At 51.4% G+C, this 21,184-nt stretch overlaps 1 protein-coding gene across 13 annotated transcripts in view; it reads left to right on the forward strand.

Moving 5' to 3' along the window:
- CDH23 (cadherin related 23) overlaps positions 1-21,184 on the forward strand; it is a 524,046-nt gene that overhangs the window by 477,668 nt on the left and 25,194 nt on the right. For all 13 annotated transcript variants that reach the window (XM_064269675.1, XM_064269673.1, XM_064269677.1 and 10 more), the window contains 9 exons: positions 7,372-7,593; positions 7,900-8,019; positions 8,697-8,877; positions 12,018-12,151; positions 12,705-12,914; positions 13,418-13,525; positions 14,904-15,006; positions 16,463-16,588; positions 17,351-17,554. In XM_064269675.1, coding sequence (XP_064125745.1) covers positions 7,372-7,593; positions 7,900-8,019; positions 8,697-8,877; positions 12,018-12,151; positions 12,705-12,914; positions 13,418-13,525; positions 14,904-15,006; positions 16,463-16,588; positions 17,351-17,554 — 1,408 coding nt within the window. The remainder of the gene's footprint in view (positions 1-7,371; positions 7,594-7,899; positions 8,020-8,696; positions 8,878-12,017; positions 12,152-12,704; positions 12,915-13,417; positions 13,526-14,903; positions 15,007-16,462; positions 16,589-17,350; positions 17,555-21,184) is intronic.

A 21,184-nucleotide genomic window follows, 5' to 3' on the forward strand; every position in this document is an offset into this window, starting at 1 on the left:
ACCTTGGGTTCCCTATTACCAGCTTTCCTGTCCCCTCCTGCCTTCCATTCCTTGCACCTGGGCTCGTGTGCCCGTTTAGGTTCCTGTCTAATCTTTGGCTGAGAGGTGAACCTCAGGAGCGACTTCGGTATTGAGTTAAAAGGATGTCCAGGGGCCATACTCTCAGAGTTTCTTCAATCTCTGTCAGACCAGTAAGTCTGGTCTTTTTTTGTGAGATAGAATTTTGTTCTACATTTTTCTCCAGCTCTGTCGGGGATCCTCTATTGTGATTCCTGTCAGAGCAGTCGGTGGTGGTGGCCGGGCACCACCTAGCTGTGCTGGACTCAGTCTGGTGGAGCCTGTGGTAGTTGCGGTCCGTTAGTCCTCTGGACTAATCTTTCCCTTGTGTCTTTGGTTTTCTTCATTCCTCATTGCTCCAGACAGGGTGAGACCACTGGAGTATCTTCGATGGCCACTCGCTAGCTTTTAAGACCCCAGACGCTACTCACCAAAGTAGCATGTAGAACATTTTCTTTATAAACTATGTTATGCCATTTGAGCTAGATGTTACCCAAGACCATGGTCCCCACAGCCTTCAGCCCAGAAATTTGGTCCTTCAGGGAGCTCAGATGTGTCTACAGACCTTCCATTAACTTAGTACCATTTCTAATGGTTGTAGTTTGTGTCTGCCCTCGCCCACCAGCCTTTGAGTTTCCTGGGGCAAGGACTTTTACCCTATACCCCTCAGCTTGGCCCAGGGCCTGGTATATGATAGGTGCTGAAAGGAACGAATGGATGAATGAATACATGGAATCTGACCTTTGTGAAGAGCTAGGCAAGTTGGGACAGGCTTGGCTGTAGGATTCAGAGCCTGGGTGGGCCCAGGGACATCCTGTGCTCACACACACACACACACACACCACGGAACACATGAGGGCTTATGTACAGCTGGGTACATCCTACACGGAGACACGTGTGTGTTAGCATTTGTTAGTGCGCCAGTAGGATATCATCCCAGCTCCTCTCCCCGCACGGCCCTAGGTTTACCTCCCACTTTGCACCTACTCTCCATCCCTGGTGCCTCGGTGTCTGCAGAACAGGCTTCTGCATTTTCACCCCGAGTGCCTCTGCTCTTGTGGCCGTACCCAGCCTGTCACCATCACTGCGGAGGTCTCTCCTCTTGTCAAAATTCTTCTCATCTTTCAGGGCTCAAGTCAACTTCTTTCCCCTTCGCAAGTGTCCTGGCCCTCCTCTGACCCCTCCAGTCCTTACTGTCCACACCCCCGTCCAGCTGTCACACCAGGCCTGGGGTTATCTGCCTGGCAAAGAGCCTGGGCTCATCTGCCCTCCCAGGCTGTTGGGGGCCGGGGCTTTTTCCTGATGTTTAGAGTCCCTGGCACTAAGCTGGGCATGGAGAGGGTATCTAATGCACTCTTAAAAAAAAAAGTTGCTGTCAAGTCAATTCCGACTCATAGTGACCCTATAGGACAGAGTAGAACTGCCCCGTAGGGTTTCCAAGGAGAGGCTGATCGATTTGAACTGCTGCCCTTTTGTTTAGCAGCTGTAGCTATTACCCACTGTGCCACCAGGGCTCCAGTGCACCCTTAACTGGATGACAAACCAATGAATACGTGGATGACTGAGGAATGACTGCCTGGATGGAAGAGCAGAGGTGACTGGCTGGGGCCAGGGCTCAGGGAGAGGCAAGGGCAGCACAGCCATTCTACCCAGTTTATACCAGACTGGCTGAAGCTCCCAGGGGCTTTGGTGGCCCTTTAGGGATCCTGAGCTCAGGCAACCCCCAGGCTGAAGAGCAGAGAACAGAGTCCAGCTGCATCAGGAATCGGGAATGAGGCTGAATGGGAACTGGGAATTCTGGGTGCTGCATGGGTGGCCTGATTCAAGTCACAGGCTCCCTGGGAGCTCTCTGGGATGTCCTCCCTGCCCTCGCTCCTGAGGCAGGGGAAGGCCACATCAGAGGTGACCTTGTTCCAGCTCAGCCCCTGGAAGATGGGGAAACCCAATGGGATGGGCCGATGGGACATAACCGCAGGTCCTTGGGCATAGCCCTGACCTCGTGACCCCACCTGGGAGACAGCAGGAGCCTTCCTGATGGCAGAGCGTGAGCTTTATTTCACCAAGAGAAAGTGCAAAGCTAGAACTGAAAGCAGATGGGCACTGGGCTTTCTCCCCACCTCAGCTGTCCTCAGGCCTGTCCTGGGTCACTGAGGAGTAGGACCCTAGAGCACCTCACCCCTCTCCCCCAGCCCCTTCATGGCCTGGCCTTGCCCAGACCACCCTTGAAACCAGATTCCATCTACCCCAGGGCCTAGTAGATGGGTGCTGAGAGCCTGGGATTGGGGGAGGGGAGGCACTACCCTGCCAACCCTTTCCCCGGGGGGGGGCTAGAGCAACCGAGCTGGGCCCGGCCCCCGCCCCCCACTTCCTTCCTCCCACCACACTACCCTCCCCTGAGCCTCCTGGGGTTGCATAAGAGTGAGATGCAGGCATCTGTGAGGGGCAGAGGGATTGCTCAAGGTGAGGGCATGCTCCAGAAACCTCAAGCCCTGTTTCCTCAATGCCAAGGCAGGGCAGGAAAGGCCCAGCTGAGAGGGCCTTCTGGGTCACTGACTTCCTCCTGACTGTAGAGACCAGAGAAGGTCAGACCCACCTTCCCCCACCCAAGCCTAGGACCGGCCTCAGAGCAGGAGGGGCTGCATGAGGTTACTCTGTGAGACACTCCCCCCGCAACACACACAGCCTGCACTATGGTTAGATCCACTTCCAGAGAGCCTAGGAGGTGAGTCTGGGCACCCCTGACATGTCAGCACCCCTGCCCTCCCCTGAGAGGCTGGAATCCAACCCCTTCCCTGCAGCACCAAGCTCTTGCTGGCAGAGGGGGAGCTCAGGGAAACTCAGTGCTAGGCTCACATAGGGCAGAGAGCTCACTGCTACATCCAGGGCCATGCAGAGCAGTCAGGTAAACACTCAAATATTTGAGGGCTCCTACCACTATTTGGTGGAGCCCTGGTGGCACAGTGGTTAAGAGCTATGGCGTGCTACAGCTGCTAACTAAAAAGGTCTGCAGTTCAAATCCACCAGATGCTCCTTGGAAACCCTATGGGGCAGTTCTACTCTGTCCTATAGGGTCACTGTGAGTTGGAATCGACTTGAGAGCAATGGGTTGCATTGGGTTTGGGTACCACTATTTGTGTGTGTGTGTTAAATACATATATAACAAAACATGTGCCAATCAAACAATTTTTACAGGTGTAAGTCAGTAATATTGATTACATTCTACATGTTGTACAGCCATTATCAGTATCCTTTTCCAAATCATTCCACCACCATTTACAGAAACTCAGTGCCTCCTAAGCAGTAACCCCTCCCTCTCTGCCCGCTTCTCACCCCTGGTAACCACCAATAAACTGTGGTTTCTATATATTTGCCTGTTTCGTATACGTGAGATCATGCCCCCACCGCTACTTTTTTTTATTGTGCTTTAAGTGGAAGTTTACAAATCAAGTCAGTCTCTAATACAAAAACTTATATATACCTTGCTATGTACTCCTAGCTGCTCTCTCCCTAATGAGACAGCACACTTCTCCTCTCCACCCTGTATTCCCCGTGTCCATTCAGCCAGCTTCTGGGCCCCTCTGCCCTCTCATCTCCCCTCAGGACAGGAGCTGCCCACATAGTCTCATGTGTCCACTTGAGCCAAGCATGTCACTCCTCAGCAGTATCATTTTCTGCTTTACATAGTACAGTCCAATCCCTGTCTGAAGAGTTGGCTTTGGGAATGGTTCCAGTCTTGGGCTCACAGAGGGCCCAGGGACCATGACCTCCGGGGTCCCTCCTAGTCTCAGTCAGACCATTAAGTCTGGTCTTTTTACAAGAATTTGGAGTCTGCATCCCACTGCTCTCCTGCTCCCCGAGGGGTTCTCTGTTGTGTTGCCTGTCAGGGCAGTCATCAGTGGTAGCCGGACACCATCAAGTTCTTCCAGTCTCAGGCTGATGTAGTCTCTGATTTATGTGGCTCTTTCTGTCTCTTGGGCTCATATTTACCTTGTGTCTTTTGGTGTTCTTCATTCTCTATTGTTCCAGGCCCCACCACTATTTTTAATGAAAATAACCACTAATACATTGTGGAGAAGGATATAAAATCCATATGCGATTGCAAAGGTAACATAAGAGATTTCAAAGACATTTCATTCTTGAGACTGACACTTCAGGTTATTCTCCCAGACTTGGTACAAGCTTCCTCTCCAGTCTTTGGGGAGAAAGTTTGAGAAATGTTAAAATAATGCATTTTTTCTCCCTGAGTGTCAGAATTCTAATAAAGATTTATTGAGACTACAAGACCCAAAGGAATGCCTCCCTATGATGGATTTTAGTCCACGTGACTAATGACAAGAGACCAGAACCCCAGAATGTCTGAACTAGGAGGGACTCCAGCGATCAAGTCAAGTCCTTTATTTAACAAAGAGAAAAGCCCCAGAGAGAGGAGGTGGCCTGTTCAAGGTCACACAGCTCCATTTCAAGGCTGCAAACCCAACCTGCTTTGGAAACAATTTCCAACAACCATCCAATACACCTTCCAAAGAGCCAGGACTCAGGCTCAGAGGAATCGTTGCCATTCCAGGGGCAGCACCAGCCTTCCTGGGTTCAGACCCCTGTCCCTCTGTCTGTCCCTGCAGAGGTGGCTCCAGAGCTAGCCAGGCCCAAGGAAAAAGTTGCACACAAGTTTTTTGTATCACCTGTTTTCTGATCTCCGGCCTTGGCAATAGCTTAGTCACGTTCTCTTTATGCAGACATCTTTGCAGTTGTTGTAGCCTTATTATTTTATCATTAGTCATCTTTGTTAGTTTCTGAGAACTGTCATAACAAAGTATCACAAACCAGGAGACTTAAAACAGCAGAAATGTATTCTCTCACAGTTCTGGAAGGCTAGTAGTCCAAAATCAAGGTGTCGGCATGGTTGGTTCCTTCTAGAAGCTCCAAGGGGCAAACTATGCCAAGCCTCTCTCCCAGCTTCTGGTGGTTGCACCAATCCTTGGTGTTCCAGCATTTGCAGCTTCATGTGCCTCCATCGTCACGTGCCATTCTCCCCGTGTGTCTCTGTGTCTTCACATGGCATTCTCCCCGTGTGTCTCTGTGTCTTCACATGGCATTCTCCCCGTGTGTCTCTGTGTCTTCACGTGGCATTCTCCCCGTGTGTCTCTGTGTCTTCACGTGGCATTCTCCCTGTGTGTCTCTGTGTCTTCATGTGGCCTTTTTACAAGGACACCAGTCATTGGTTTAGGGTCCACCCTAATCCAGTATGACCTCATCTTAACTAATTACAAATAAGGTCACATCCTGAGGTTCCGGAGAATATGCGTTTTTGGAGGACACTATTCAACCCAGTACAGTCACTCGTTATGGTCTGAATTTGTCAAGATCCTGGCAGGAAACAGACAGCACACTCAGGGCTCAACTGGAGAGAGTTTGATGGAAGGACTGTTGACAGCAGGGTGGCAAAGCACCAGGACAGAGCGATTGCAGGAAGCCATTGCCACCCCCAGGTACAAAAGGGCAAGAAGAGAAGATGATGTCCCTGGAGCTCAGTGAGAGCTGGAGCCGTGATAGAGGGCCCTCCTCACGGGAAAACTGAGCCACTGGCAGAACTGCAGTGAGGGAAGGAGAGAGTAAGGGCAATAAGCCCCCACCTTTCTCTCCTCCTTCGTCCTGTTTTCTACCAGGGCCTTCTATTGGCCAAACCCATTGGGAAGCCAGATAAAAGAGAGCCCAGGCAAGGCAGTCCAGAGGGAACATTCTCCCAGGTGGAGAAAGGCAGAGAATGGAGGAGGGCAGGAAGAGGTCAGAGAATACCAGCACATGGTTAATTTCCTTGTGAGGGGGACATTGGTGGTTCAGTGGTAGAATTCTCACCCTACATGCTGGAGACCTGGGTTTGATTCCCAGCCAGTGCATCTCTTGTGCAGTCACTACCTGTCAGTGGAGGCCTGCATGTTGCCAGGATGCTGTACAGGTTTCAGCAGAGCTTCCAGGCTAAGATGGACTAGGAAAAAGGCCTGGTGATCTACTTCCAAAAACCAGCCAATGAACACTCTATGGATCGCAACAGTTTGATCCCCAACTGATCATGGAGATGGCCCGGGACCAGGCAATGTTTTATTCCATTGTCCATGAGGTAGCCATGACTCAGGGGCCGACTTGTTGGCAGCCAACAACAGCTCTGCTCATGAAGTGCCACATTAGTCATTAATATCAGTTCTTGAGTGCTGATCACTGAGTCCTGATTGGCTGGGAATTCCTGTGGTCTGATTGGCTCAACCATCGCCAGAGATGGCCAATCACAGGAGTGCATGCTGCGTGCTGCAGAAACTTCCGGCAATGAAGTTTTGCTTTGTGAGTTTACTTCATCACAGCTTATGAAATGTCCCCAAATCCAATGTCTTCCCCTTTAAAAATGCTGAAAACACGTATTTCTTCCATCTACATGAGCAATGGGTGAAGTTTAAATACTGTGTGGGGCTTGAGTGTTCCATTCTTGTCTCACGTGGTCTGGCAGGAGGCCCAGGGTCAGTAAGGCCCTGGAGCAGGCAAAGCTATGGGCTGGGGGTGACTACTGGGGTTCATCTCGTATACCAATTTTAATCATGAGATCACTGTGCTGAGAAGGAGCCTGAGGTTGCTTGTGACTTCAGCGGTGCTATGATTGATTACTGATGTCTGCCATGGGCACTGGACAGAGGAGTGGTGGTAGTAATTCAATTTTGGACTTAAGAAGTTACCTAGCTTGGTTTTTAGTGGAGCCTCATGTGCTTTCTTTTGTTTGCCTTTGTTTTGTATTTTGGTGGCTCAAAAAAAATAAACCATGCGCTTTCATGGTTCAGTGGTAGAGTTCTTATCTTCCATGTGAGCAACCTGGGTTCGATTCCCAGGCAATACACCTCATGTGCAGCCACTACCCATCTGTCACTGGTGGCTTGCATGTTGTAATGATGTTGAACAGGTTTCAGCGGAGCTTCCAGTCTAAGATGGACTAGGAAGTAAAGCCTAGTGATCTACTTCCAAAAATCAACCAGTGAAAACCCTGTGGATCACAACAGAACACTGTCCAATAAGCAGTTGATCATGGGGATGGCACAGGATCAGGCAGCATCTCATTCCATTGAGCACGGGGTCACCATGAGTCAGGGACCAGCTCAACTACAGATAACAGCAACGTGTGCTTTCCTCTTCCACCAGCCTGTGATGTCCCTCTCTCCCATCCTTTCTAAGGTGGGGTCATGCTGAGTGCGCTCAACCTAGGAGAACATCTAGCTGGCTCCACCTCAAACCCTTTAGCCACCTGACAAAAGAACCTGACTCTGCTCTTCTCCACAGGCCACCACCCACGTGTACGTGACCATCGTGGATGAAAATGATAACGCGCCCGTGTTCCAGCGACCCCACTACGAGGTGCTGCTGGATGAGGGCCCAGACACCATCAATGCCAGCCTCGTCACCATCCAGGCGCTGGACCTGGATGAGGGGCCCAATGGCACAGTGACCTACGCCATCGTCTCAGGCAACATCATCAACACCTTCCGTATCAACAGACGAATGGTCAGCAGCTGATGGCAGGGTCCAGGAGGAGGGGCAGGGATTGGTTGGGAGCCCAATGACATGGGGATTGGGGAGAGAAGATGGAGTCCGAGAGGAAACCTGGGAGGCAGCCAGTGCTGGGAGAATGAAAATCTCAGGTGGAATGGTGACTGGTCTAGAAGGCAATGGGGTTTCACCACCGTGGCCAGGAAGTCAGGGCCTTGCTCCTGTGGTGATCAGAGGGTGCCCCATGAAGGAGCTGATTTCCAGGGTGCTCAGACCCACCATTCATTGATCCACCCTTGCTTTCTCTTTGTCCCCACCCAGGGCGTCATCAGTGCCACAAAGGAGCTGGACTACGAGATAAGCCATGGCTGCTACACCCTGATCGTCACTGCCACGGACCAGTGCCCCATCTTGTCCCACCGCCTCACCTCTACCACCACGGTGGGTGGAGGGGAACATACCCCAACTTGAGGGTGGGGAGAGGACTGTACTCAGAAAATTCCATAGCAAGAGGAGGAAAGATCGAGTGTCCAGAGGAAATGCCTAAATCTAAGAGCCTTGTCCTAGTCTCAGCAACTCAAATTTGCTGTGTGTCTCTGAGGAAGTCACTGAACTTCTCTGTGTGGCTACATCTATCAGACCGGTCATGGCACTTGCCTTCCTCCCCTTCACGGGAAGAGCACGAACTCTGCTCAAACCAGCAGAGGTTCATATCCCTGCACCTCTACCTCCTAGTGCTATGGCTGTAGGCAAGTCACTTAACCTTCCCGTTCTCCAATTTCCTCACCTGTGAAAGGGGGATAATAAAAGCTGCATTTCAGACTCTGGGAAAAACAAATGAGACCGTGTGAAATGAGCTTGGCGCAGTGATAACTAGAAGTTCATAGCATTATTAACGTGATTAATATGCCCACTGAAAGGCTTTGACAATAATAATAACTCATCCACAGGCAGAGCTTAAAAGACCCTTCCACTTCCGTCATCCTTTATGATTCTTGCATCAGCCCCAGAACGCAGGGTTATTGGGTCCAGTTTATAGATGAGGGAACTGAGGCCCCATGAGGGGCCCCAGGGCTGGCTGGGACACGGCCTCTGGCTAAGCCTGTCCACTGGCTTAGGTGCTTGTGAATGTGAACGACATCAATGACAATGCGCCCACCTTCCCCCGGGACTACGAAGGGCCATTTGACGTCACCGAGGGCCAACCGGGGCCCAGGGTATGGACCTTCCTGGCCCACGACCGGGACTCAGGCCCAAACGGCCAGGTGGAATACAGTATCATGGATGGAGACCCCCTGGGTGAGTAGAGCCTGAACTGGGGGCAGGGTAGATATGACCTAGAAGGCCTCTCCCCCTCCTACTCAAGAGCAGGACAGGTCTAAGGGAAGTCTCAAGGCAGTTGGCCCCAGTTTTGTGTGAGCTCTCTCTAAGCCTCAGTTTCCTCAACCACAGATGATGGCAATAATATCCTCCTCACCCCTTCTTCACATGGATACGGAAGAACACTGTGAATTCTGGGGACAGAGGTTTGTAGCCCTGGAGAAGGCCTTAGACCTCTTTGAGATCCGATAGGAAATATAGAACTTCTTCCCAGAGGACAGAGGAAGGGTCATCCTTGCCACTTGTGAGGAACACAGCCCAGAGGGTTAGCCGCAGACCACTGGGTGAGGGGACATGCTCAAGGCCACCCAGCTTACAGGTCACCTTCTCACCTGCAGCCTGAGCTTAGGGAGACGTCAAGGGTGACTGGGCCCTCACAGCTCCAAGGAGGAGATGTGCAGCCAAAGAACAGATGAGAAGCAGGCCAAGCCCCTTCAGCCTCTTCTGCCAAGCCTGGCCTTCTCAGGAACTCCCACTGTCCCTTCTGGTCAGGCCCACTCTTGAGGCCCCCTTCTTGTACCCTCATCCTTCCTGATAGCTCCCGGTGCCTTCTGCTCCCTGGGCTTCCTTTCAAGGCCCCATGATGATACCAAGAGCAGCCCTGGATCCAGCACCCACAAGGCAGACAGGCTTTGTCCATTACCAGCACAACCCTGCCATGGCAACTCTTGATTAGCCTCATTTTCCTGAAGAGAACATCAAGGCTTAGTAACATACCCAAGAGCACACAATGGTGAAGTTAGGAGGCAGACCTGGATATGAATGAATCCAAAGCCTAAGCTTCAGCTTCCCGTCTCCAGAAGATATGGCGTGGGTGGGGAGTTCAGGCCCCAGGCAAGCTGGGGAGGAGGATCACTTGCAACGGGGTCCTTTGGCCTGCCTGCTCCCTTCGAGTTGACACTGTATGTGGTCTAGCCTGGGTCCAGCCCTCCAGCCCTTGAGCCTTTCCCCTCTGAGCCTTCAGGAGCCTCTTCCCTTTCTCCAAGGAGTAGGCGTGGGGTCTTCCCTGGCCTTGAAAAGAGGGCAGGAAGCCATCTGTGCACACTTGGTCAGGGACTGAGACAGGGCTGGGAAATGCCTAGAAAGGGAATCCCCAGTTCTTTGGAGACTTTGGAGTACCAGGCTCAGGAAATCCTGCTTCAAGCAGCTTCCACCCCTCCAGGCAAGGCCAAGCCTGTGAGGGCCGAGGAGAGGCTAAGAGCAGAAAGTTCAGTGGGAAGCCCCAGCTGCAGGTGGGACTTGGCAGGCTATTTGTAAATCACATCCACATCGGCAGGAGCTGGGGGCAGGGAATGGTAGGGTGGGTTGTGAAGAAGGAGGCAGAGAAAACTAGGGGAGCCTGGGCCTCTGTTGTTGCCCTGCCCCTGTGCTGTGTGTCCTTGAACAAGTCAGTGCCCTACTCTGAGCCTCATATCCCCACTTGTCAAAGTATCTTCCTCCAAGTTCCTGGGGGAGTGCAAAAAGGCCACCCCTCTTCCTTAGGCTCTCCCCATTCGCTTGCTTACCTTCTCTCCCTTTTCTTTTTGCCAGAGCCTCACCCCCTCTAATGTCTCCACTCCAACTGGGATCCCACTTGCCCCCTAGCTCCCTTTTTATCTGCCCCTCGCCCTCCACCCCATCCTTTTTCCCACCCCTCTCTCCCTCCCACACCTCCTGCCCCTGTCAGCTCTGGGTGGTGTGGTCTGGAAAGACCACAAGCCCATGGGATGCAGTGGGCCAAGACTCAGAGCCCTGGATTCAAATGCGGTTCCTTCATTAACATACTGTGGGAGCTTGGATAAGTCACCACCTTTCTCTGGACTCCAGTTTCACTTTCCAAAGGATTATCTTTGAGGTCCCTTCCAACTCAGAGTCTGAGAATCAAGCTTCTTGACATCCTCAGACATCTGGCCACTCAGCGAGGCTACAACAAGGGCTGACCCAAAGGGCCAGCTGAGGGTTCTTCAAAAGGTCAGAGAAGGGAAGTCAGGACAGACTAGGGCTAAGGGACAACCACAGCCTGGGAGAGCCCTCTCTGCTGTCCACCTGTGGCTCAATACCTGGGATGAATGGAGGGCAGGGGGGGCTTACTTCTCCAACTCTGTCCTGTCTCAGCGCCTACAGGCTCACCGTTAGCAAGACTTTCCTCTGTGTTAAGCTTTGCCCTTCTCCAATATCCTTTTTTTTTATATAATAAGACGTGGTATCCAGGAGGGATCACACATTAAAAAGTTTCTAAGGCTTTCAATAATCCATTTCTGATCAAGGGTGATTAGAAAGAGGGTGGTGGTGGTGTTAAGTGCTGTTAAGTTGATGCAGCCCAGTAGAACTGCCCCGTGGAGTTTTCTAGGCTATAATCTTTATGGACGCAGGTTACTAGGTCCTTCTCTCACAGAGCTGATGAGTGTGTTCGAACCACCAACCTTTCAGTTAGCAGCCGAGCATTTAACTGTTGTGCCACCAGGGCTCCTTAGAAGGAAGGTACTTGAGTAGAAAGCGAGAAAAAAAAAAGTTGGCATCAAGTAGACTTTGACTCACGCTGATCTCATGTGTGTCAGAGTAGAACTGTGCTCCATGGGGTTTTCAGTGACTGATTTTTCAGAGATAGGTTGCCAGGCCTTTCTTCCAAGGTGCCTCTGGGTAGACTCAAACCACCCCCAAACTTTTGGTTAGCAGCCGAATGCTTAACCGTTTTCACCATCCAGGGACTGTAGAAAGAAAGCCTCTACTTTTTCAACGTAACTATCTTAACCAGAGTCAGTCCCTTGCCTGCCCATTGTACAGATAGGAAGAAGTGACCCTGTCTGTTCTACAGATGGGGAGGCCATGCCCAGGAAGGAACCGTTGGTCTGGCCTCACAGGGACATCAGGGGTGTGAGTGGCCCATGCCCACCTGCACCCCTGGCAGTTCCTATTCCTCTCACTTCTTCACTTCCCAGCCCTCGGCAGGTCCCATGAGGATCTGAAGCTGGGGGTCCACCCTGGAGAGTAAGGCTTGCTAGAGGAAGCAGGGAGAGGCCCGGGCTCTCCGTAGCTACTGGCCATGCCTGCTAACTCTGGCCTCTTCTGGGCATACCCAGGGGAGTTTCTGATCTCTCCCGTGGAGGGGGTACTGCGGGTCCGGAAGGATGTGGAGCTAGACCGGGAGACCATTGCCTTCTACAACCTGACCATCTGTGCCCGCGACAGGGGGGTGCCCCCTCTCAGCTCCACGGTGAGTCTGGGGGGTTCCCTTCTGCTGGCTTCACCCCACTGCCTCTTGTACACTTCAGAGATACTCCACTGACAGCCAGGACACTTTTTCTGTGGCACCCTCGTGGCAGACCTTAGCACCCACAGCAGACCTCCGAGTCCTCTCAGGGCTCACCACATGGAGCCTGGGCCTGGGCCTGGCAGCTGTGCCTCTTCCCCCTCCCCTCCAGCCAAGCCTTTGCACCCAGCCCAAAATGCAGTCCTTCCCATCCCTCCCTCTGTCCCACCTCTGCCTTTACCTTTCCTGCTTCCCTCCTCATCCTCATCGTCATCCTCTTTTGCCTTTTTTATTATCTTTTTCTTCCTCTTCTTCTTTCTTCTCCATCAACTCCACTTCCTCTTCCTCAGTGACCACCCCTCTGCTGTCCTGCTCCATCTCGTCCATCACCTCCTCTCCTCTGCCTCCATGTCCACCATCACTTTCTCTTCGTCTCCTTTCTTCTCCCCCTCGCCCTCCCTTTTCTCCTGGTCCCGCTCCTGCACCACTTCCTCCTCCCTCCTCCTCTGGCCTCCAGATGCTGGTAGGGATCCGGGTGCTGGACATCAATGACAATGACCCCCTGCTGCTGAACCTGCCCATGAACATCACCATCAGTGAGAACACTCCCGTCTCCAGCTTTGTCGCCCACATCCTGGCCAGTGACGCTGACAGTGGCTGCAACGCGCTGCTCACCTTCAACATTACGGCTGGCAACCGAGAGCGGGCCTTCTTCATTAATGCCACGGTAGAGCAAAGACTGACCTAGGAAGGCCCACTAGGGTGTCCCTACCAAAGAGGACCCTGTGCTAGGGGGCTTGTTTTCTACTGCTGCTATCTGGGCTCCTTTTGCTCCAGGCTTTCTTCAGGGATTCTCCTTCCACTGGGATAAGAGAATCTCTAGAGGAAGCGTGGAACCTTGGATTCCCCAGCTGAGCCATCTCTGGGGTCCACCTAGAGCCAGCCCTGCCTCCCTGTCACCTCTGAGGCTTGTCATATGTAGAGGCGGTGCCAGAGCCTCTGGTACACTTGGTTGGTCTGTACCAAGATGCACCAGGAAGTCCCTACTTGTTCTCCTGGAATATGACTTAACTGTCCACACCACATGGTCATAAGAGGGTCCATACCTTTGAGGTAGCAAGACCTGGGCATCAGTGGGTCACTGTGCCCTGGCAAGGCCCTGCAGGTCTAGGCCAGAGCACAGTGTTGGGAACAGGTCACTACTCAGCTCACCAGCCTTTCACATCCCAGACAGGGATCATCACTGTGAACCAGCCCCTGGACCGTGAGCGGATTCCAGAGTACAAGCTGACCATCTCCGTGAAGGACAACCCAGAGAACCCACGCATAGCCAGGAGGGTGAGACTGAAGGCTCGGGTGAGAGCAGGGTTGGGTGGTGCCAACAGAGTGACAAAACATCTCCCCTCCAGGAGGCGGCATGGCCCGGGGGTTAAACACACAGGCTTTGGCATCAGCAAGTGCTGGATTCAAATTCCAGTGCTCCCTGGCATAGGCGTGTGGACTTGGCAAGCTCATTTCTCTCAGCATTCATTTTCTGTCCTGCGAAATGATCATAGCGCCTACCCCAGAGTCGTGGAGAGGATGGAAGGAGCCAGTGTATTTCAAGTATTCAGCACATTACCTAAGAGGGCAGACACCACAGCTGTGTGTGCACATGGCCTGCACGCTCCCACAAACATATTCCCTGAGCCCTGGAAGGACTGCGTTTTCCAGTCAGCTTTCTCCTCAAAAAACGAAGTTGGCTCTCTTTACTAGGAGGAGGTGGCCACTGCAGAGCAAACAGTCCCTTGGAGGTGGGGGTCTCTCCCACTAGCCCGTGAGGTCTAGAGCAGAGCCCCAGCCGGGACTTCTTGGGCCTGGCTCAGCTCAGCTCTGCTCCTGACTAACAAGCCGCTGCCCTTCCTGGGCCTCAGTTTCCCCATCTATCTAGCCAGCAGAGCCTTCCAGTTGCAGGTATTCATAAGCCACCTGCCTCTCTTGTTCCCTGCTCCTTCCCTCCCCCTTCTCTCACTTCCTGCCTCCCCCTTTTTCTCCTGCTTTTTCTCTTCCTTGCTCTCCTTCCTTCGCTCCTCCACCAGTGCTTTAGGAGGGGCCTGGGTTATCCTGCAAAGCAGCAGCATAGAGAGGCAGGAATCGGGAGACTTGGGTTCTAGTCCCCACTCAGCTGCTAACTCACTGTGTGGCTTCAAGGGATCACCTCCCCTCTCTGGGCCTTGGTTTCCTCAGCTCTGAAATGGAGATGGCTGCCAGGGGTCCTGAGAGGCGGGAATGTGAATGTGGCTTGAAAGCTATAAAGTGTGGCAGAGGGTAAGGGTTTGAGTGAGCTCTGATCAGGCACCAGGCAGGCCTTGAGGTGTCAAAAACAAGACTGATCTTCCTGCCTGAAGTGCTTCCTTACACGAGATGGGACACGATTAAATACATTTCACACCCACTGTCTCCTGTGAACTTTGCAATACCTCCATGGAGGAGTTAACATCCGCATTTGCCAGACTGGAAAACTGAGGCCCAGACATGGGAAATGACTTGTCCAAGGCTACCTAGTGAGCTGCTAGCAGAGCAGGAACTTGGACCCAGCTCTCTGGACCCCTGGTTTGGGCTTCGTAATCCCCAATCTCTGTGCCCTAAACCCCTCACCAACCTCCCAGCCCCCCTCCCACTATGGCGCTTTGCTAGAACATGGCCCACAAGCTGCCCTCTACCCTGTCCCCCACAGGATTTTGATTTTCTGCTGATCTTTCTTGCGGACGAGAATGACAACCACCCCCTCTTTACTGAGAGCACCTACCAGGCTGAGGTGATGGAAAACTCTCCCACCGGTAGGTGCTGGGCCCACTCAGGAATCCCTACCACTGCCAGGCACCACTGGGGCCTCGGATACCTGAGGACCCACCTCCTGCCTGATGGGGGCCCAGCTGAGGCCTGAACACAGACCCTAGCGGGTGCGGGAGGGTACAGGAGGGGAGAGAGGGGCACAGCGCTGAGGGGCTGGTGGGCCAGGCCACCAGACCTCTTAGAAAGCCTTCTAGTTGGAAGAGACAGCCAGCTGTGGTCACGGGTCCCCAGTGTGGTCTGAGAGCACTGCGCCCTCAAAACGGCATTTTAGGTGTGAGGATTGGCTGTAATCAGAGATGGGGGTCGAGGCCCCAAGTAGGTCAGCCTGGCCCTTTCCCCACACCTCCATTCAAAGGAATTAAGTCCCTGTGGGCAGTGCCCCCACTCCTCCTCCAGCCTTCTCACTCCCTGAAGCTTGAGTGTCGAGTCACAAAGAGATGAGCTGAGATACTCCTAGTCTCTGGCTGAGTGTCAACATGCACTTCACTCTTAAGCCTCGCCTGTGTGTATGCTCACACACATGACAGGTGTGTCCGTATCTAGCACATGCGTGAGCTTACCCACGTGCACAGACGTACATAGGCATGGACGTCTACACCTTGCATGGGCTTACCCATGTGCACAGACATACATAGGCATGGACGTCTACACCTTGCATGGGCTTACCCACGTGCACAGACATACATAGGCATGGGCACCTACGCCATGTGTGGGCTTACCCACGTGCACAGACATACACAGGCATGGGCACCTACGCCGTGCGTGGGCTTACCCACGTGCACAGACATACACAGGCATGGGCGCCTACACCGTGCGTGGGCTTACCCACGTGCACAGACATACACAGGCAGGGGCGCCTACGCCGTGCATGGGCTTACCCACGTGCACAGACATATGCAGGCATGGGTGCTACACCATGCACTCACGCATGCAAATGTGCACACCTGCAGAGAAAGACATGCGCAAGACCAGGTGAATCACATTGTGAATGTTACCACGTGTATGCACACACTGTATTCCTATTCAGCTATAGGAACTCCTGTGCATAGAGCATTGGGCACGCATGTATGGGCAGACTGGGCTGTATGTGCAAACCCAGGCAGGGCCCACACACCACAAGGTGATGTCAGGGAGCCCCCAGACCCTCCCGGGTGTGGCCAGCCTCAAAGGCTGCTGGGAAGGCAGGCGTGGCTCAGGACAGGCCAAGGGGCTTGCTCACCACTGTTGTGTTTTCTCCCCAGCAGGGCTTTGAGGCCGCTCCCCAGGCAGCTGCGTTCAGTCTGCCAAGGCTGCCGCAGCCCCGCCCTGGGACCTCCCCTCCTACCCCCCCCCCACCCTCCCCTCTCATCCATCGTCAGCCATGGCTCACCGGGAAGGACAGGGAGGAGGGAGGGTGGGGGCTGGGTGGGCCCTGCAGTGACCTCTCTCCCCTCGGCCCAGGGACACCCATCACAGTGCTCAATGGGCCCATCCTGGCCCTGGATGCGGACCAGGACGTCTACGCCGTGGTGACCTACCAACTGCTGGGCGCCCAGAGTGACCTCTTTGACATCAACAACAGCACTGGTGAGGCCTCTGCTGCCATCACCTGCCACCACCCCTGGCTGGCTTGAGACTCTCCTGCTAGGGTAGGGGTGACCCTGCTGCTACAGCTGGAGCTCCCGTTCTCAGTGCTGGATCCCGGCTCTCTGTGAAACCCTCTCTCTCCAGCCCAGAGCCCCCATCTAGCAGCTGGATTAGGCCACCCCCAAGGGGTGACAGGCAGGAGGACCCAGGAGGAGGCTTGGAGACGACAGGCAGGACCTGCTGGTGTACATGCGCTCAGCCTAGGCAGAGAGCCCATGCCACTCCCTCCATCTCCCTGTGAGCATGCTAAGGCACCACCCCCCATATCAGCCAGAAGCTCTCAAAGCAGCTCTCCTGACCTCACACCAGCCCCGAAGCTCCTAGAGATCAGGTCACATCAGTCCTGGCCAGGAGGGTGATTTGGCAACATGTGGCAACAGGGAGGGACAACCATGTCTGTCAGTGGAGTCCTTCACACTGCTCACTCATCCCAGGCAGGGCTCTTGAGGACTGCAGAGGGCACCCAGGGAGGAAAACCATGGATCACACAGCCTGGCATGTAGTAGCCGCACACTCAACATGGGTGGTTAGACCTTTAGAGAAGAAAGACATTGTGTTGACTCGAAATTTCTCTGCTTCTGGTTCACCTCTTTCCCCACCATGTCCCTCTCTTTCTCTGTCACATCCTTCTTGGCTCTTTCCCTGTCTCCCTATTGCACCCTTTTTCCTTGATACCTCCTGACTGGTGGCACCGGGTGACAGGCATGGTGACAGTGAGGTCAGGGGTCATCATTGACCGGGAGGCTTTCTCACCTCCTGTCCTGGAGTTGCTCCTGCTAGCTGAGGACATCGGGCTGCTCAATGGCACAGCTGACCTGCTGATCGCTATTCTGGACGACAATGACAACTGGCCCACGTTTAGCCCCAATGCCCTCACTGTCCACCTGCTGGAGAACTGCCCACCAGGTAAGCTGGAGGACAGCCCCCCGCCCCTCCCCAGGCTGGCAGGAGCTGCTTGGTGGTTGTGGGGACTGGAGCCTCACAGGGTGGATGCAGAATTGACCTCCAGTGGGGAGAAGGATGGGCCGCAGGGTGCAGTGGAGAGCACCGGACTGGGAGCCAGAGACCCGGTCTGCACCCATTTCCCTTCCCTGAGCCTCAGTGTCTTGTCTGTAAAATGAGATGATTAGGATATGTTCCATCTGTGTTCCTGGATGGAAAGGTGGACTATTTTAAAATCAAAATAGGGTGGACGTGATTTCCCTCAAAATAAAAATATGATTTTGGGGATAAATTGGATGCTAAACATTATCTAGAAGAATAAGAAATTTTTGAAAAATGAGTATAATAAGCCAGGTTTCTCTTACCAAATATTAAAACTATCAAGCCAGTTGCCATCAAGTCAACTCCAACTCATGATGACTCAATGTGTATCAGAGTAGAGCAGTGCTCCACAGGGTTTTCAATGGCTGATTTCTCTTTTTTTTTTTCTGGAAGTAGATCACCAGGCCTTTCTCCTGAGACATCTCTGGGTGGACTCGAACTGCCAACACTTTGGGTAGCAGCCAAATGTGTTAACTTTTTGCACCATCCAGGGACTTCATTAAAACATAATACAAAGCTACAATATTTAAAACCATGTGATATGAGGTAGATGCTGGTAAATTAAAGAATGTGCTATTGTATGAGGAGGCCTGGTGGCACAGTGGTTAAAGGACTTGGCTACTAACCAAAAGGTCAGTGATTTGAACCCACCAGCCGCACTGTGGGAGAAAGATTTGGCACTCTACTTCCATAAAGGTTTATAGCCTTGGAAACCCTATGGGATGGTCCTATTCTGTCCTATAGGGGTGCTATGAGTCCAAATTGCCTCAATAGCAGTGGTCTTCTGAGAGTTTGGGCTTGGGTTTTAATATTATATGATGAAGGAAACAGTGAAACCAATGGGGAAAACCTATTATTTAGTGTGCAGCAATCTTAGGATTTAGATTCATTATAAAGAAAATAGAAAGGAGTAGAAAACACTAAAAAATAAGAGAAGAAAATTTAGGTGAGTATTTGTCTGATTTCTGGATAAGAACGTTCTAAGCATAAAAGAAACAGAAGAACCCATAAAGGGAAAAGTCCAGTTTCAGAGCACACAAATTTAAACTTCTTTACGTCAGACAAAGAATCGATAATAAAAGGCAAACAACAAACTGAGAAAAAAAAAATTTGTCACAAGTTATCACAATTATATAATTTGCATAAATTGACGGGAAAGAACGGGCAAAGGACAAGAAGAGACAATTGGCAGAAGACACAACCAACCATTAAGTGTATAGAAAGTGTTCAGTCTCGACTAGAACACTTCAACACTGTTGGTGGGAATGTAGAATGGTACAACCACTTTGGAAATCGATTTGGCGCTTCCTTGAAAAACTACAAATAGAACTACCGTACGATCCAGCAGTCCCAGTCTGGGGAATATATCCTAGAGAAATAACAGCCTTTTTTTTTTTTTTTTTTTACACGAACAGTTATACACGCACCCATGTTCATGGCAGCACTGTTTACAATAGCAAAAAGTTGGAAGCAACCAAGGTGCCCATCCACAGATGAATGGATAAATTATGGGCTATTCACACAATGGAATATTACATGTCAGTAAAGAACAATGATGAATCCGTGAAACATTTCATAACATGGAAGAATCTGGAAGGCATTATGCTGAGTGAAATTAGTCAGCTGCAAAAGGACAAATATTGTATAAGACCACTATTATAAGAACTCGAGAAATAGTTTAAACAGAGAAGAGAATATTCTCTGATGGTTATAAGGTGGGGAGAGAAGGAGGGAGGGAGTGAGAGGGGTTTTCACTAATTAGATAGGAGATAAGAATTTTTTTAGGTGAAGGGAAAGACAACACACAATACAGGAGAGGTCAGCACAACTGGACTAAACCAAAAGCAAAGAAGTTTCCCAAATAAACTGAACACTTTGAAGGCCAGCGTAGCAGGGGCAGGGCTTTGGGGACCATGGTTTCAGAGGATATCTAAGTCAATTGGCATAATAAAATCTATTAAGAAAACATTCTGCATCCCATCTTGGAGAGTGGCATCTGGGGTCTTAAACACTAGCAAGTGACCATCTAAGACGCATCAATCGATCTCAACCCACCTGGAGCAAAGGAGAATGAAGAACACCAGAGACACAGGGTAATTATGAGCCCAAGAGACAGAAAGGACCACATAAACCAGAGACTACATCATCCTGAGACCAGAAGAACTAGATGGTGCCTGGCCACAACCAATGACTGCCCTGACAGGAAACACAACAAAGAACCCCTGAGGGAGCAGGAGAGCAGTGGGATGCAGACCCCCAATTCTCATAAAAAGACCAGACTTAATATGGCCTGACTGAAACTAGAATGACCCAGAGGTCATGGCCCCCAGACCTTCTATTAGCCCAAGACAGGAACCATTCCTAAAGCTAATTCTTCAGACAGGGATTGGACTAGACTATGGGATAGACAATGATACTAGCAAAGAATGAGCTTCTTGGATCAAGTAGACACATGAGACTATGTTGGCATCTTCTGTCTGAAGGGGAGATGAGAGGGTAGAGAGGGTCAGAAGCTGGCTGAATGGACACGAAAAGAAATAGAGGGAAGGAGTGTGCTGTCTTATTACGGGGAGAGCAATTAGGAGTATAAAGCAAGGTGTTTATAAATTTTTGTATGAGAGTCTGACTTGATTTATAAACTTTCACTTAAAGTACAATAAAAAATAAAAAGAAAGAAACACTAGACTTGCTGGCCTGACAGAGTCTGGCGAAACCCTTCGAGTATGCCCCCTGGATACCCTTTCAGCTCAGTAATGAAGTCACTCCTAAGGTTCACCCTTCAGCCAAAGAGTAGACAGGGCCATAAAACAAAATGAGACCAAAGGGGCACACCAGCCCTTGGGCAAGGACTAGATGGCAGGAGGGGACAGGAATGCTGGTAATAGGGAACCCAAGGTTGAGAAGGGAGAGTGTTGACATGGCATGGAGTCGTTAACCAATATCATAAAACAATATGTGTACTGTTTAATGAGAAACTAGTTTGTTCTGTAAACCTTCATCTAAAGTACATTAAAAAAAGAAAAGTAAAATAAAATACAAAAAAAAGTGTTCAATCTCACTAGTAATTAAAGAACATAAAATACCATTTTCCTATAAACTTGCAAACATGACAAATGTATAAAAACTAAATGCTGGCAAAGCTGTGGTAAGAAGGAGCCTCTGTGCACCACCAGTAAGCATAGCTTGATGCAATCTTTCTAAAAGACATTCTGGACTTACGTGTCATGAGCTTTTACTTAGCAATTCCATTTCTGGGGATTTGTCCCAAGGTAATACTAAAGGAGGGCAGTGGTGGTCCCGTGGCAGAATTCTCACCTTCTATACACGAGACCCAGGTTTGATTCCCAGCCAGGGCACCGCAGCGCTGCCATCCCCCACCTGTCAGCAGAGGCTTCTGTGTTGCTGTAATGCTAAGCAAGTTTCAGAGAAGCTTCCAGACTAAGATGGGCTAGGAAGAAAAGCCTGGCAATCTACTTCAGCCAATGAAAAAAA

The sequence above is a fragment of the Loxodonta africana genome, chromosome 16 (assembly GCF_030014295.1).
Source record: "Loxodonta africana isolate mLoxAfr1 chromosome 16, mLoxAfr1.hap2, whole genome shotgun sequence".
NCBI classification, from domain to species: Eukaryota; Metazoa; Chordata; class Mammalia; order Proboscidea; family Elephantidae; genus Loxodonta; species Loxodonta africana.